Source organism: Equus przewalskii, chromosome 2 (assembly GCF_037783145.1).
Source record: "Equus przewalskii isolate Varuska chromosome 2, EquPr2, whole genome shotgun sequence".
In the NCBI taxonomy this organism is placed as follows: Eukaryota; Metazoa; Chordata; class Mammalia; order Perissodactyla; family Equidae; genus Equus; species Equus przewalskii.
The window spans coordinates 100,109,124-100,127,347 of record NC_091832.1 but is presented as its reverse complement, the minus strand read 5'-3'; the positions used below and the strand labels follow the sequence as shown (position 1 = coordinate 100,127,347).

Below are 18,224 nucleotides of genomic sequence, written 5' to 3'. Positions count from 1 at the left end.
CAACAGGCATTCAAAAAATATCAGTTGATCAACGATGACATCAAACATCACATATAAGAATTCTCAATAAAGAATTAAGGAGCTTACTTTGATCTCTCAGAAAGTCGATTTCTGTGGCCATTTCGATACAATTTTAGTTTGGAGCTTTTACCACCTTTACTATCCTCAAAAAGACACAGAGCTCGCTGTGCGCGAAAACAAAACTAAGACAACGCTCTGGAGGTTGACAGGCACTCGAGCGGTGTAATCAGCATCCCACCCACGCCGCGTCAACAGCTCCGCCGCGCCTCCTTCTCCCGAGTCCCAGCCGAGTCCTTCGCTCAGGCAAGAGACTTCAGATTTCAGGGTTGCTGGGGATCTGCCAAGTGAATTCTGTCCCACGATCACCCGAATCTCAGTCGGGTGGGACGCGGACGCGAGTGGATAGAGGCGTCCCGCGGGCCACTCGGGGTCGTGTCGGGCCACTTAGGAAAGCACAGAGGAAGCCGGCGGGCAGCCTGGTGGCGGCGTCCTTCGCGGAGCGGGGGGCAACTCCAGGACAGCGGGGAAGCCCGGGGCCAGCAGCGGAAGTCCACTCGGCCCGCCCTGCGACTTTGAAACCGGTGCCCCGGACCGCTCCTTGGAGACGGTAACGCCGCCTGCGTCCTCACGCGGGCGTCAGCGCTTACGCCATCGCGTTTCCTAGAGTCTTCGCGCGCTATTGGCTGTCTGTCAAGCGATGGGCGGAGCTGTGAGAGCCTGGATGACAGTGGGCTGAGGCAGCCGAGCGGCGGCGGGCAAGCTTGCCGGCCTGTGTTTTTAGGTTGTGGGGCCCAGGGTCTTTTCTGTTTTTTTAAAGAAAACTTCAAAAGTGTAAACCTAGGTTGGGCATTAAATACATATTTTTAAATGCCCCCAGTATCTTTGATGCATAGCATTTGTGGACTGAGAGACCCCGCTGGCCAAAGGGGTTACGTGAAAAGAATGTAGGTTTGTGTGGCTGGGGGCTGAACCCAGACTGGCGTCTTCGGAGTCCGCCACCAAGGCTGTCCTGGAGTATTTCTGAGTGTGGACTTGGTACTCTCCGGAAGCTCAGTACTGTCCTGCCCCTCCGGGGTCTTTAGAGAAAGGCGACAGCTGTTGTTTAAATATTTAGCTGTGTGGCAATAAGGCATATAGTTAGAAGTACTGCAAAGATCCTGCAAATTCAGCAGTTATTTTGCTTCCTCAAAAAGAAGAAAAACTAAAGTTACTTTTTTTTGCAAGAAAAAATTGGGCAAAACTTTACATTTGTGGAGGGATTACAATTCCCATTTTAGAGAATTGATTTTATCTGGATTTAAACTTTTACCATTTTTTAAGAACAGTTAACATTGGAGGAAATTTCAGTGCTAGCAATAAAAATGTTAACTTGAAGCTAGCCACTAGTTTTAGTTTTTTGTAATGGATTATGTATTTTTATGGATTGAAGGAGTTTCACTAAACAGACATGCCATAGATGTAACTCGACTTGGCTTTCTCTTTACGTTTGTTTTGTTATCCTCTACCCATAATGTTATATAAATGCAGTAATATTAGCAGAATGTATTAAGAAATTTTTAAAATGTGTCCCAACTCCATCCAGTTAGGTGTTTAAAATCCTGTTATGGGCTTTCTCCATACTCACTATGAAGTGTGAGATGGTCCCTTCCTCTAAAGACTGGCTGTTACACATGGAGGTATATCTAATAACCACTAAAAAAAGTTTAATTTAGCTTTGAGTCAGTGAAGATTGAATTTGATCTGGTTTTTAGTGGCCGTGAAGTTAACACAAAAACTTGGAAGGAAAAGTTGAGTGTGCAAGCTCCAACTATTTTTCCAAGGTCAGTATATGACTTTTTCTTCATGAACGTCTCCACAACTCCCCAGGGACTTACTTGTAGCTGCTTCTACGCTTGAACCTTGTGTATTGTCGTATTATGATTTAACTTAGCATTGAACAAGTAGTTATAAACTTAACATTTACAGTAAAAGTTGATAAGGTATATTGGTGTTGGCAAAAGCAAAGAGTACTTTCTAGATATAAATGATGAGTGGTCTTTGCATTGCATAACTTAAATATCTGAAATTGGAATTTTTATCTCTGTACTTGAATTATTTGGCTTATACGGTCAGGTTCAATACAAACTGTAGTTTTTGGGCTTGGGTGTTTTTTGGGTTCCCAGATTTTACTGGTGGAATTTTTGAATTTCATGGAATATTTTCAAAATAATTTTCATCTTTAAAAAGCAAAATTGTTATGATTCCACTTATCCTTAAAGTATCCCCTCTAGTATTTCTCCATTTTACAGCTTCCCTTGTGTTCTCTATCCACTCCCCCAAGGTAGGTGCTTCCTTAGTACTAACTTCATGCTTCTTCCTGCATCTCCATCATGTTGTTTTTGTAGTGTGTCTCCAGGCTCCATCATAATACCTGGAACACAATAAGGACTCATTCAATATTTGATGAAGGAAATTAATTTAAGAATTCAGTGAATGTGCATGTAAAGTATCTATTAGTGTAATTGAGTACAAGGAATGAGAAGTGAGAGAAAAAAGTCTTAGTCTGTATTTAACCCTTCTCTAGCTACTATTTCATGTTTTTATATTAAGTATATTTCTGCAATAAAGAAAACCCTTGAAAACTGATAGATTTCACTAAAATGAATTTCTTCAATAAAGTGACATTGAGCACCGAGTACTATGTGGAAAGCATCATGAAGAATATGAAGTTGAAAATTTAAGCTAGGGCCAAAACTGTACTTAACGTTCTCTGATGTAATTAAATGCCATAAAAAAGTGATTTTTAAAAACTCTTAATAATTATGTTTATTTTACCAGTCAAGAGAAGTACACCAGTGTAATATCTGCTCTTGCATATCGGAAGAAAATGATGGTGACTTTACTTAAACATGTAGGATATGCACACTATTCCCAAAGTAGCTCTGAAGTTCAGGTGCAGTGACTCCTTGCTGAATTAAACCCACAGATCCTATAGAAATTTTGGAAATCCCCGGCAACCAAAATACAGAGTGATTCTATTTGGAAATATTGTAGTTCTGTAAATTATTACCTTTTCTTGAGAAGCTTAAAACTTTACTCATGATTATCTCATGAATTTACATCTAATCCTGTACAAAAATGATTAGTCCCTGCTGTCTTGGGTGAAAGAGACACTAAATGAAGGAAGATAGGTGGATAAATGCTGAAACTGCCAGGATACTTAAGACCAAACCAATCAGAACCATGTTGTATATCTCTAGAACACTTAACCTAATTCTGTGATCTCAAGGGTTAGACTATCCTGTCTCGTAGTCTAGTTTCCTATAAGAAGACCACTTTGGACACATGTAATTATAATGTTTTAATTTAATTTAAACAGAGAATTTATTTTTAGGCAAATATATATACTTTAATAATAAGAGCTAATCTTTTTTAAATACTATGTGCCAGGTACTGTTCTAAATGCTGTATATATACATTAACTCATTTAATCCTCACAAAAATCTTCTGGGGTAGGTGATATTTTAAAATCCTTTTTACAATGACTGGCTGATGAGCACAGTTGGAAAGTGCCTGAATTGGGATTTGAATCTAGGCACTCTGGTCCCAATGTCACAATCATTAACCACCATGTGTGTGCCTCCCAGTAGCGGAATATAATTTGCAGCTAGGATAATATTATTTCCAGCTAGAGTAATATAATTTATACTTTTTGCTTATCTAGCCAGTTAGCCTTTAGTTGCCTTGATTGAATTATTGTTATACATGTTCTATTGTAATCTTTAGGATTTACAGTTCATTTTCAAATTGTTGGACAGTATTTATATTGCTGAGTTACCCTTCATTCTCCTTCTAGAAAACCGCTCAAACTTCAGAGGAATGATTAAAAGTCTTCAGATGCTCATCGGTGGTCCTTCAAAATTTCTCTTTCCCAGAAATATCAGGAATCTCTGCTGCAGTCTAAGTCCCTCCCCGAGAATGTGTGGGCAGCTGGGCGGAGCCTAAGGCTGAGCCCTCTCGGTGACCTCAGCGGAAAGGAGCCAGCGAGCGTTGGACTGAGCAGATATTCTCGGTGTGTTCTCTTCTTGTTCTGCTTTCTTCCCTCTCATTCCTTGCACCTTTGCCCAGTTATGTCGTTAGGTTTTTCTTTGGTAACTTACTTTTCAGCTGCCTGCTTCTGCTGGCGCATTTACTCTCACTTTTAGGCTGACTTCCTCATTTCTCCGTTTCTCATGTAAATGGGTAGGGGTGGAGGGAAGGTGCAAACTGAAAAGAAATAATTCTTGTAGAGAAACTAAAGAAAATTTCATGAATAGAGGAATTTGGACATTTTCCTTGCAAAACATTTTGTTGTGAAAACACCTTTTCCATAACTTTCTTCTTGTAACCTTTGTGGAATTTCTTTCCTTTGCTAGCCTCTTTTTTTTTTTTTTTTTTTAGAGGAAGATTAGCCCTCAGCTAACTACTGCCAGTCCTCCTCTTTTTGCTGAGGAAGCCTGGCTCTGAGCCAACATCCGTGCCCATCCTCCTCTAGTTTACACGTGGGACGCCTACCACAGCATGGCTGCCAAGCAGTGCCATGTCCGCACCCGGGATCCGAACCAGCAAACCCCGGGCCGCCGAGAAGCGGAACGTGCGAACTTAACCGCTGCGCCACCGGGCCGGCCCCCTCCTTTGCTAGCCTCTTAATGCTCCCGGGTTCTGTCTCCTTTTTCTTCCTTCATTTCCTTTTAAAGGTCTTTCCATAGTACAGGTAAAGCAATGAAAATAATTTAAAAATTATTTTTTGACTTTTTTTGATGAAAGAGTAACTTGAAGAGTAGAGGTTAAAATGTGAAAAAAATACGGATTACCAATATACGTTCTAATGGTGATCACTTCGAATGAATATATTCCTTCAATAATATTCCTAATATTTATTCTGACTTTTTAGAAACACACCATATGTAATACAAAGAAGAGAAGAGGTGATCATCATACTCTTTAAGAGACTCGGGCTTAAATTGGACTTTAAGAAATATTTTTAAATTATTCGTTTATTTTTGAGTAGTAGTGCTTATCTATCATAGTATAAAGTTCAAATAGGTAAAAAAGAAAAAATGATACTGTTAAAAGTAAGTCTCCCTTCCTCCCCTGTTTCAGGAAGGTAATTCCTTCCAGAGAGGTGACCACTGCAACCAGTGGTTTCTTGTATATGCTTCCTGAAATAGTGTATACATATGCAAATAGTCTTCGTTTTTATGAAGTAAATCCATACTTTTTGCACCTTGCTTTTTTTCACTTAATTTATTTTAGATGTATATATAGAGCTACTCCACTCTTTTTAACAGCTATGTAGTATTTCACTGTATGATATAGCATAGTTTCTTTACCGGTACTCTACTGAGTATTTAAGTTGCTTAAAATATTTTGTTATTCTAAACAATGTTGCAGTGAAATCTTTATACTTAACGTCATTTTGAACATGTGCAGGTATAATAACTCCTAGAACTAGAATTGTTGAGTCACAGGATATTTGCATTTTCTACTTTGATAAGTATTGAGGGATTGCTCTTGACTGAGGCTGTGCCAGTTGTGTTCCAGTAGCAAAATGTGCTTGTTTCTCAGTGTCCTTGTTATCATAGCATGTTGTCAAGCTTTCTGATCCTTGGCAATCTGAGTAAAGAATAAGAGTTTGTTGTTGTTTTAGTTTGCATTTCTATCACTGTAAGTGAGGTTGAACATTTTGCATTTTCTGTCAACTGGCTGTTCATATTTTTGTCCATGTTTCTGTTGGGATGTTGGTCTTTTCCTTACTGGTTTCTAGGAGCCCTTTAAACATTAAAGAATTATTTATTTGTCTGAAATATGAGTTGCAGATATTTTTTCCCAGACTATCTTTTGATTTTGTAATGGTGGTCTTTTTTTCGTGGGGGTAGGCAGACTTCTGCTTTTAATTTTGTTATTTTTATGTAGCCAAATGTATCGATCTTTTCTTTTATGTCTTCTGGGTTTGGAGTTATATTTTAAAAGGCTTTTCTACGAGAAGATCATCTTTTTAAAAAAAATCCTTTTTTTTCTTTCTTGTTCTTATATGATTTGATTGATATGTTGAAATCTTTGATTCATTAAAACTTAGTTTGGTGTAGGGATCCAACTTTATTAAATTGGACATCAAAATGAACCAATTGATAACGGACTTGGTTAGTTAGCAACATACCACCTGGCTGATTTGCTTCCTGAGAATCATCCTCAACTCCCCATAGACTCCTTGTACTTTATTTCCCCAGAACCTGGTATGGTGCCTGAAGCAAAGTATGTGGCTAATAAACCTTTGGTAAACTAAATTGAAAAGAAATTTCTAGCTAGAATATATCATCTTACTTATTTGCCATTGTTTTGGTATGTAGTGTTGAATGAGATAATGATGCCATTGACATGGTTGATTTCTCCTGCAGAAAACCTTAGTATCATGAAATTTTAGATCCAGAGACTAGAACAATTATTCACTCAACAAATAAGTAATGAGTTCCTGTTACTTACAGGCATTCTACTTGGGGACAGGGAGACAATAAGCAAATATGTCATGAAGTCTAAGTGCTGTGAATCAAAACGGAGTGCACCCGTAATAGAGAGTGACAGGCAGTGGAGTGCTTCAGGGATGCACACTAGCCCAGGTCGTGAAGGACACTGACAATTGAATTGTCTCTATTTCATATGAGCACATGTGCAAACAAAGAAATTGAGAGGTGGTCCCCAGGAGACAGTCCTAAATTTCCCTAGGGAGTTGAAAGGAGAATCGATTGTCTCTGGGTCCATGTTATCTTTAGATTAGATTGTAAAGTAGTGGGTGGGACTATACATTTTAGATTAATTTTGTTGTAAATTTATGCATACTTAGATTGACATAAGTGTTCTTTAAGCAGATTAACAAATGTGTCATTCTGATAAGAAGCTAAAGTCATTTATGCAGTTAAAGACAAAATTATATGCTACCCTTGGACATGTCAGCCATGGCACTCCTCCCTGCTGGTGGAATTTAGTTAGCATTTCTTGCAGTGATTTTCAAAGAAATCTTAGGGGAAAAGGCAGAAGGAACCAGTAGAAACACTGGAGGTACCACTTTCTTGTGCTCTTAACAAGAATAGCTCTGCTTTTATCTATTATTTCTTCTTATCTTCCAGGTAAGATTACATTTTGAAGTAATTTGAAACCTGTAAAGTACACCTCACTCTGACCATGAGACCCATGTGTGCATGGAAGTGACAGGCTACTTTTAGGAGCACGTCACTAAATACAGTTTAATTCCGTTTAGACATAGAGATGATTGCCTGAAAGAGCTAGAAGTTGAAAATTCCCTGACGGAAACTCACTGAGTAGGATAGGGATCGCTTTAATGTGTGCAGCATTTCTGCAGATATGGTGGTTGTGTGGAGAATGAATGAATCTGCCAAAACTTCCTAGTCACTGAGCTATATTTTGCCAGGATTGTTAAGAATTCTGAAGTTTCATGTTAGGAGAGTAGCATATTCTCTCAGCATATTGGTGTCAGAATCAAATTTAATCAGCATTTCTAACATCTTGATTTATTTTTATTTCTTCCTATACACTGCAAGAGCATACTTACTAGTACCAAAATTTGGGGTAGAGCCTTATACGTTTATTTATTTATTTTTTTTAAAGATTTTATTTTTTCCTTTTTCTCCCCAAAGCCCCCCGGTACATAGTTGTATATTCCTCGTTGTGGGTCCCTCTAGTTGTGGCATGTGGGACGCCGCCTCAGCGTGGTCTGATGAACAGTGCCATGTCCGCGCCCAGGATTCGAACCAACGAAACACTGGGCCGCCTGCAGCGGAGCGCGCGAACCTAACCACTCGGCCACGGGGCCAGCCCCTTATACGTTTATTTTTGAAGAATGCGTCTTGAAAAATTATTATTGAAGTATTTTATTCCATATAAATAAGGACTAAATTCTATGTAAGTCATAATCAGTTTATGCAGTCTTATCACTCACTGAGCTTATTTCAATAATGAAGAATTATAAATTGCTGAACATACCCTCTTCTAAAATACTATTAGTTGCAAATAGCTTGCAATATCAGAAGTACTTTTTTTTGTAAGATTTTATTTTTTTCCTTTTTCTCCCCAAAGTCCCCCAGTACATAGTTGTATATTCTTCTTTGTGGGTCCTTCTAGTTGTGGCATGTGGGACACTGCCTCAGCGTGGGTTGATGAGCAGTGCCATGTCCATGCCCAGGATTTGAACCAACAAAACACTGGGCTGCCTGCAGTGGAGCGCGCGAACTTAACCACTCGGCCACGGGGCCAGCCCCCAGAAGTACTTTTTAATTTTGGAGGTTATCTACTAAAATTTATTAGCATGTAGTGAAAATTAGGAAAAAACTACATGCTTTAGAAAAAGATTTTCAGAGATCTAGGATTCCTATGTGACACAGAGCTTATATATTCGGTTCTCCTGATGCTTGGCAGATAGTAGGTACTCAGTACATATTCATTGAAATAGATTGATTCAAAATTTAATAACTATTACTTGCAGTAAAAAATCACATATGAAGCAAGGGAATGCATTTAAAGACTTTAGATAAGGGAAGTTACAGTCTGGAAATATCATCATTTACTAATCAAGATTATCCTCTGGACAAGACGTAAGGACCTAGTATAATTTGAGGAATCCACTACTCCTGAAATAAGTTTTTCATCTTCTTGCAGATTCCTGAAATATCTTCATCTGGAAAAACATGGCTACAATTGGTTCAGTTTCTTGATTTGTCAGCCATGTGACCTTGGACAAGTCTGTTTCTTCATTTGTAATGAGGATAATAATAGTTCTCCTGCAAGTTTGTTGTGAAATTAAATGAAATAATGTTTATAAAATGCCTGATCCATAGTGTTCAACAAAAATGTGATTTTATTAATATAATACTATGTCCTTCCATTTAATCCTTAGAGAAGCAATTTAAAATGCAAATACTGCTTGTGTCAAAGATAGTCTATCTTAAAGTTTAAATGATAGCAGATTCTGTTTCCATTTTTCAATTGGAGAGAAGGGATTAACCAAGAAAATGGTCATTTAACACTTGAAATATCAAAAATTGAAAATGCTAAGAGAATCTTAACTCTGAGACCAAAGAAGACAGTATTAAATTCTTCTAACCTTCAATGTCTGTAGCCCCCCTACTCCCATCCCCAAGAGAAAAGAGTTTTAGCCAAAAGAACAGGTGTTAACAGCCATGCATCTGCTGATTTATAGAGGTTTTTTTTTTTAAATCAAATTATTATAAAAATCTTGATTCACAGGAGATCCAGTAATTCAGACACCTGCACATTTTACAATAAAATACAAAGATGACATATAAACTCATAGTGCTCATAGTTGTTAAGTACATGAATAATTTCTACCATGGACTTAATTACAAGGTTTTAAAAATGATTTTGATACACTCTTTACAAGGTAACTCAAGCTGAATCTAGACTTAAACTCTTAAAGCCTTTGGGATCCAACTACCTATTTTACAACAGAACTCAGTGTCTGTGACTTGCCATAACACAAATGGCCTCTCAGAACTGTGTTCTTGTCACTCTGCTGCCTTCCTGCCTGCTATTTGGCATAGAAATTTTCATTTCATTTCTACCTAAAGGAAACAGTTGTATATTGTTAAAAGAGCTCGTTTTAATATGTCTTTTTCCTTTAGCGTCTTCAGATGGATTTTAAAATTGAACACACTTGGGATGGTTTTCCAGTGAAGCATGAGCCAGTGTTTGTCAGACTAAATCCAGGTGACAGAGGAGTGACGATGGAAGTTAGTGCTCCATTTTTCAATGATCCTCCAGCTCCACTTGGAGAACCAGGAAAGCCTTTCAATGAACTGTGGAATTATGAAGGTAAGTGGAAGGACTGTATTTTATTGCAAACGTAAATCTTTTTATAATAACCTCTCATGGAACTATTATTTTATCTTGCTGTAAGGAAGTGAGTGCTTCTGAGCAACTGACATGTGCAGTTTCTGATACTTCCTACCAATCTCTCATTCTGACTTTTTCACCATTACCTATGTGTCTTCAACTTATATAACTAGAACAGTGAAAAATGGCAATTGCAAATCCAGATTTTTAAATTACTGCCATATTTCCTTCCTTTACTTTTGTTGCCTATTTTAAGAAGAGTTCAGCCATCCTGTTTTGTCTTTAAGTATCTTCAAATTGCCACTTTAACCTTATAAACCTTCCTTATGGAAGTTTTGGGGTGTTTTACTTATTATAGAAACACCATCAACTTCAACATGAAATGTAGTTTTTATTTTATACTAGAAAGTAATCTCACATATAAAATGACAGCTGAAACGCATGCCATGAAATTACAGTGTTTCGGGTTTGCTATATGATCCCCTTCTAAAGTATCCTAATTAAGCTACCAAACGTTATCTTTTTGAAATACTCTTTATGTTGCCATTCCCCAGATCACAAACCATTGCTATCCCTCACAAAAAGTTCAAACCCTTTCTGTAATCTTTCAAGGTACTCATGAATTGGGCTATCATAGCCAACCAAAAGCTCTTGACTTTGTGAAAGGCTAATGATCTTACTGTCCATGCATATTCTCACCCATGGACCTTCTCTCATTCTATTCTCTCTGACTCTAATGCACATAGTTCAAGGTCTGATTCAGGTTTCATTTCTTCAAAGAAACTCTTGGTGATTCTTCTAGTCCATACTAACATCTGCTTTCTCTAAACCATCTGTATATCATACATTTTGTCAGTACTAATTTATCGTATGTTAAACATATGTTGTCTTTTATTGATACAGTACCTGTATATACCAGCTTTCTACTGGTGTACATATACCAGTATGACTTATCTACTGGAGGTGCTACAGACAAGAGACTCAAGTCCTAAACTCAACTCATGCACTACTCTCATAAAACATGCTTCTTTTCCTAACTGCCCAGTCTCAATTAGTGGCCCTATAATACTTCAGATCACCAAATAAAGAAATGTGAGATCTTTCCAAGATATCCCTCTCTCTCACTCTTCATACGTGGATTTATTTTCTAAGTCCTACCAGCTTCACCTCCTAAATGTTTCTCTAATTTGGTAGCTCCTCTTCATCCCCACCATCCCTGCCATAGATTAGGCCTTCATCATCTTTTACCTGGGCTGGGTCAGAGCCTCCTAAATAGTCTTCTTGACCTTAAGTCCATTCTTCACTTGGAAGCCAGAGTGATCTATCTAAAATAAAAATTTTAACTGGTCATTCAGCTACTTAAAAATCTTCTCAGGCTGCCTGTCCTCTCAGGAGAAATTTTACGTGTCTTAGTAAGATCTCTGTAAGATTTTCCGTGACCTGGCCCTTATTCGCTTTTCAGCATCACTTCTTTCTGCGTTGAAAGGTTTGCTTAGTGAGACTGAACTGCTTGTAGTTCTTTAAATAAGCCACAATATTTCCTAGCCTTGTACCTTTGATTACACTACTCTCTCGCCCTAGAATGCCCTTTCCAAAATTCTTCTTCACCCATTTCCAACTCATCTTTCAAAATGGAGCTGGAAAATAGTAACTAGAAGATGTATTAGGGTTCTCCAGAGAAACAGGACCAATAGAACATGTGTGTGTGTATGTGTGTGTGTAGAGAAAGAGAGAGAGATTTATTCTGAGGAATTGGCTCATGCAGTTGTGGAGGCTGGCAAGTCCAAAATCTGAAGGATAGATTAGCAGGCTGGACACCTAGGGAAGAGCTGACACTTCAGTTTGAATCTGAAGGTTGTCTGCTGGCAAAATTCCTTCATGCTAAGGGAAGGTCAGTCATTCTCCTCTTAAGGTCTTCAATTGATTGGATGAGACCCAGCCACAATATGGAGAGTAATCTCCTTTACTAAACGTCTACTGATTTAAGTGTTAATCTCATTTAAAAAATAACTTCACAGAAATATCTAGAATAATGTTTGAACAGATATCTGGCTACCATGGCCAAGATGACAAACAAAATTAACCATCACAGAAGACAATTCTAATTTGTTTAGGTAAAAGACTTAGAAAGGGACAATAAGACTCTGAATTGTTGATGGAACTATATCTATATCTTGGATATTTTATTATAAAAATAACATGGAAAGCTGGAAACAACCTAAATGTCTATCAATAGAAGATTACGTGAATAAATTATGACATTCCATAGAAGAATACTATGCAGTTATTAAAAATAATTGAGTATCTATATGCTGGAAAGCTTTTTTGTGAAAAAAGCAGGTTGTAGGGAAGTATGATTCCTTATTTATTTTTTAAAAATCTGAGCAGGTAAAATAGATTGTAGAAGGACAGAAAAAGGACAGGCTATAGAGCAAAAGACAGGTTTTAGAGTAAAGTGGGAAGAAAAAGACTGACTTTTTACTTCATATATGTTTGTATTGTTTTAATCATTTATAAGAAACATGTATTACTTTCATAATTAAACAATTTTTTAAATGACATATGCTCAGAAAATTCCAGGAAATTATAAAGAAAAGAAAAATCACTTAGCTGCATTCCACCTATCAGAGATAACCAGTCATAACATTTTTGTGCACATTTTGCAGACATTCAGGCACAGGCACACATGGATATTTTTATTTTAGGTAAATTTGGTTATTGCTCTGCAGCCTACTCACCAAATATCATGGGTGTCTTCTTATATCAGAAAATATCTAATTGTATATTTGATTTTAATGACTGTATTATATTCTGTTGCATGAAATAGATAAATTCTATAATTTACTTAACAGCCCTCCCATATAATAGGAGATAACCATTTAGATCATTTCCCGTTTTTGAGCAATTTTTGATGAATCGCATTATGCTAACTTCTTTTCCCAGTTGTCTGATTATTTTCTTAGGATGAATTCTTAGAAGAATACAACTGGCTCAAAGTCTGTGTGATAATGTTCATTTCTTTACAACCTCACCGGCACTAGGCTTTATTAATATTTTAAATTTATTGCCATCTGGTATGGGAAAAAATTGATGATATGTTTTCTATTTATTTCTTCTTCCAGGCAATGTGTATTTATTTTCTTTTTCCCTTTTCTATTGGTGATAGAGTTATAATTAAAAATAATGAGTTAACTCATTTTATATTCTAAAGTAATAAACAAATTATTTATTTTTGAAGAAAAATTAAATTTCTTAATATGTCATATCTCTGTTTTCAAAAGTTGTGGAAGCATTTTTCTTGAATGACCTAACCAAACAGTATTTAGAAGTTGAACTTTGTCCGTAAGTATAAAGTATCTTTTCTAACTCGTTACTACATAACTTGAACACATTACTTTCTAATTAGAAATCATGTGGTCATAGTAAAAGCTCACTAATTCCAACTAACTAGGAGGATTTCTAATATGAATTAATCTGGATTATATGTAATTCCTTATTTTCAAGTATATGTATAATTTAGAATATATATTATAAATGTTTGAAAATATTATGTTATTATTTTCAATTTACTAATGTAGGTAGTTCTCTAATAAATCTGAAGATAATTTTTCTTTGCAGAATTAAAAATAATTATAAAATATAAACTCTTATTATTTACTCTATAAATTTCCATTATTATATATTAGCTATTCAGAAATAAAGGGATACATGTAGATATAAAGAATTGAACTAGTTTATGAAAATATTTATTTTAGGGGATTTTTTTAATGACTAGATTAAACTTTAATTTTGTATATTATGCAATTATGTATTCATGTATTCCTTCCTTTATTCATCATGTACTTATTGAGTGTATCCTTTGTCACTTTGTGTTCTGTGCCGGGGATAAAAACTAAATCACATGTGGCTTTTCCTAGATTCATCAAAAATATTAACCTTGGACTCTCTTTGTTCAAATTTAACCAGTCCCTTGGGGACCCTCTTTACCTGGTTTGCAGTTTTTTCCTGTAGATGTGAAAAAGTGAATTTATGCCCACCTGTTATCTAAATTATAACATTTTAAATTAGTGAAACATTTAATAAGGAAATATTTCTTTATTTGCCATTATTCATTTTAAATGGCATTTAAATACCTCTCAGTATCTAGTATCCAGTAGCCTTTGTCCCTTTGTAGGCTGGGCAGAGAGTCCCAAACAACTGATTTAAACGAGATTTTACGTATGATTTTCTTTCCCTTATTTTGATTTCTTGCTAACCTTAGAGTGGAAGATGTAACTGTTTGCAATTATATTTTTCAGAATAATAATCATATATCTTTGTGTATTACCTTTCAACTAATATGGGAAAATATTTTATTGAAAAATATGAATTTTCACAAACTGTCATGTGAGGTGATAAAATTTCAACTATTGTGTGATTGTTTTCACCACACAGGTGAGAAAGCTAAGGCAAATAGGTTTATAACTTGTCTTGAAGACAGTCAAGAACTTGGATCTGCTAGAATTCTGAAGTTTCATCCTTAGTTTTAATGTTATTAGATGATAATAGTTTCTTTTCATAAAGTGATGACTTAGCACTAGATGAATAGGAGAATTAGATTCTCTTTCATTAAGAAATTATATAATAACCATATGTATAAAATTGATAAATTACAAAAGTTAAAAAAAGTCCTGAATAGTTTGGTTTCATATATATAAGGACAGTTAATAATCAAGAATTACAGTTTTGCTTCAGGCAGTCATCTCCTGTGACAGTTAACCTCTGGGAAAGCAACATGAAGAATATTGTTGTTTTAATTTGCAAGAACTTTTATTCCTTCTAGGATATTCTTAAAGTTGCATAATAGTGATAAAAATAAGCAGAGAACTTTTAACTGGAAAAGAATCCTTGTCTTCTGTTAGTATAGTTACTGAAGGAAATCCTCCCTGAAAAGCTCACAGCAGACCATCTGTGTAGAAATGTTTAGAGATAGTCTTTTCCAGAGACAGCAAATTTGCTTCATGTAACTACTTGAAATCCTTTGATTCTTACTGACCTGGCTAATTCCAGTTATAATCTCTTAGAATTCCCTTTTGAGGATATATTGTGTTTGTCTTTGAAATGTGACATTGGTGTCTGAACTAATGGTAGAAAGCAGGAAAACACAAGAGGCAGACAGATCAAGGATAGTCTTCAGCCTGTTGACTAGTTTTAGACAATCTGTATTTTTATTTTCTATCTTCCTAATGAGCTTCCAGACAGTTTTCTTACAGAAATAACCTGTAGTGAAGTTGTTGGATTCAGACTTGGAAATTGGTGCCAGCTTCCTTTAGGGTACTTTAGTTTTTGAAAACTGGTTTTATTATGAACTCCAAATACCGTGATATCCCCCTGCCTCTTTTTCATACTTTGCCTCATCTAACCAAATGAAGTATAAAAAGCAATCTGAACATATATAGTTTTATGCATTTGACTGCAGTCATCTGGAAAATGGTAAACTCAAAGATATCATTTCTAAGTAACCAGACATACTAGCTCTCCTTATAATTATCCAATAGTCATATCACGTCTTTTAATTATTTGGAAATTTAGTTACAAGCACACCCATTGCAGATATGAAAGATAGTGAAGAAAATAACGTTTGTTTCTTTCAAACACTCATGAAGAATTTTAATTTTGACAGCCATGGACAGCATTTGGTGCTTTTACTCTCTGGAAGAAGAAATGTGTGGAAAGTAAGTAAATGGAAATATGAGACAATATCTTTAAGTATGCAAGATATATATATGTATATATATGTATAATGTTCAAAGTATAAACCTGAATTTACCTTTTGTGTTTCACATGTTGTATCTGTAGCAAGAACTTGCTCTGTCATTCAAAGTATCCAGAGGAGAGACAAAATGGGAAGGCAGAGCTTATCTTCCTTGGACCTATTTTCCACCAAATGTGACAAAATTCAATTCATTTGCAATTCATGGATCTAGTGATAAAAGAAGCTATGAGGCTCTTTACCCTGTACCTCAGCATGAGCTGCAACAAGGACAAAAACCTGATTTGTAAGTAGAAAATCAATGAAGATATGTTCCAACTATAAGAGTTTTTTGGAAATTCTTTGTAGAGCAGAAGTAACCTTTTTTTTGGTGAGGAAGGTTAGCCATGAGTTGACATCCAGTGCCAATTCTCCTCTTTTTGCTGAGGAAGATTGGCCCTGAGCTAACATCTGTGCTCATCTTCCTCTATTTTATATGTGGGACACCTGCCACAGCGTGGCTCGATAAGTGGTATGTAGGTCTGTGCCCAGGATCTGAACCTATGAACCCCAGGCCACCGAAGCAGAGTGTGGGAACTTAACCACTATGCAACTGGGTTGACCCCAGTAGTAACATTTTTTGATCAAAGACGACATATGTGTGCAAGCACCTAGTAGAGTCCTCTGCTCCCTGATGGTTCTCAGTAAATACCTGACAGATGTAGTCTGTCTCACTCCTGTCGGTAGAGCACTTCTATTGTCATAGTGGTGTGAGAAAAGACTTGCTTAGTGAGTGTTGCGACAGCTGCAACTTATTATGATCCCTTTCATAATAGTGTTGCAAACTTATTATGATCCCTTTCAGAGCTAGATGGCCAGAGGCGTCCATGATTCCTTGCCTGAGGAAGGGTTAATAACTCCTTTCCCCTGCTGCTTGCGAATCTGGACTTCAGTTAACTCTCTAGCTCTCTTCCCCTGGTAACTTCATAAGCATAAAAATGTCAACTATATTTCTAGGCAAGATTGCTTATGATAAAAATGACCCCTAATTGGTAAATTGCATCTGGACTGAGAGGAATTATGAATAAACTATAAATACCTGGTGGGGATAGAACAGCTTTGGGATTTCCCTTTAACAATGGTGTTCCCTGGGGGACCCTGGAAGCTATACCTATGGAGTTATTACAGGAGATACTCGCTCCTATGGGGCAGCAGGTATCTAAGTCAAGGTATGTCCTACACTTTCCCATTTCTAGTCCTATCTCTTTGCACTTGAAGCTGCCATCTAAGGAGAATATAACTCCTGGCCAGCCTTGTGACTGCTTCATGGACTGCTGCAAACACTCCTCCCTGAGGGAGGAGAGCCAGGTGCTGTCCTGGGGCAAACTGAGATTCCTGCCCTGTACCTCTTTGATTGTATTCGGTGTGGCCAAGATAGTCTGGTGAGTCTGCGTGTTTAGAAGAACCTGACAGAGACGTCCTAGTGGGCTTTGCACCATGGTAGACTGACTTTCCTGCCTTTTTATCCTTAGAAAGTGCTACACTGTCCTTCCTCTCCCTGCCAGCCTTCTCCTTCCTGTCATGCTCTTACTTCACTCTGCTTTGCCTTCCTCACTTGTAGCCTATTCCGTTATTCTGCCTGACACACTTTTCCCTGTGCTCTTCTCCCCAGTCCTGACCCTTTCTGCTATCCTCTTTCTCCCTTCTTTTATCTTTTCCTTCACTGTGTCCTTAACCTCTTCATCTGGGATTGACAGTTGTGACTCCATAACTGGTTCAGCCTGGGCACATGGGCAGAATGGGACAGGAATCTACAATCAAACTTACTCAGGGCCCTCATTTCAAGACAGCTTGTTTCTGTGGCTCTTCACCAGCTAATGCCTTCCTGTATTCAAGTTCCTCATTCATGTGTTCTGGGAGGCTTACCCTCGGTAAAAGTACATTCTACCATTGGCCAGGGCGGAGCCAGGGTGGAGAGATTTCCTGCCAAATTGAGTTCCACTGCAGCAGGTTAGCTGAGCATTTCTCTCCTTATTAAGCCAAAACAGAAAGCTTCATAATGGTTAAATGGTTTTCCTGGAAGGAAAAGAACTAGGTACCTATGAGAGTTTTTCTGTTTTTTTTGTTTTGTTTTGTTTTGTTTTGTTTTATCTTTCACATCAATGGTTACTAGAGGGGAAAGAGGTTGGAGTGGAGTGAAAGGGGTAAAGGGGGATATTTGTAGAGTGACAGATGGAAACTACACTGTGAGTGGTGAACACGATGTAGTGTATATAGAAGTCAAAGTATAGTGATGTGCATCTGAAATTGATGTAATATTATTAACCATGTTACCCCAATAAAAAAAAAGAAATGCAATCTATGTACTTATGTTTGAAAGCCTAAATGCATTTTATCAAAATAAGTACTAAAATTATTATGGATCACCTCTGTATTTGATTTCTTTTGTTTACAATGTGTTAACAAAAATGAATTTAAATGAAGTCTTAAAACAAAGAAAAGAACTAGGATTAACAGTCTTTTACTAACCTCCCTTGCTTTGCCAGGGGAGTGTATCTTCTAATTTATGAAGCTGAAACTTTTTAAAACA

General features: G+C 36.9%; 2 protein-coding genes across 11 annotated transcripts in view; one reads left to right on the top strand and one right to left on the bottom strand.

The window, feature by feature from the left end:
• The window catches only part of SCLT1 (sodium channel and clathrin linker 1), a 145,490-nt gene extending 144,825 nt beyond the window's left edge, over nt 1-665 (bottom strand). For all 5 annotated transcript variants that reach the window (XR_011537170.1, XR_011537169.1, XR_011537168.1 and 2 more), the window contains exon 1: nt 88-665. Coding sequence is in view for 1 of the 5 variants with exons in the window: in XM_008521413.2 (XP_008519635.1) it covers nt 88-121 (34 nt within the window). In the remaining 4 variants the exon portion in view is untranslated. The remainder of the gene's footprint in view (nt 1-87) is intronic.
• The window catches only part of C2H4orf33 (chromosome 2 C4orf33 homolog), a 109,571-nt gene continuing 91,983 nt past the window's right edge, over nt 637-18,224 (top strand). For 2 of the 6 annotated variants that reach the window (XM_070609068.1, XM_070609066.1), the window contains exons 1-7: nt 637-1,841; nt 3,857-4,072; nt 4,441-4,753; nt 9,693-9,882; nt 13,185-13,245; nt 15,566-15,617; nt 15,742-15,941. In XM_070609068.1, the coding sequence (XP_070465169.1) occupies nt 9,702-9,882; nt 13,185-13,245; nt 15,566-15,617; nt 15,742-15,941 (494 nt within the window). In that variant the 5' untranslated portion in view covers nt 637-1,841; nt 3,857-4,072; nt 4,441-4,753; nt 9,693-9,701. Of the gene's footprint in view, nt 1,842-3,856; nt 4,073-4,440; nt 4,754-9,692; nt 9,883-13,184; nt 13,246-15,565; nt 15,618-15,741; nt 15,942-18,224 lie in introns of those variants that run through there. The other 4 variants (XM_008521416.2, XM_008521415.2, XM_070609067.1 and 1 more) reach the window with 3 other exon arrangements.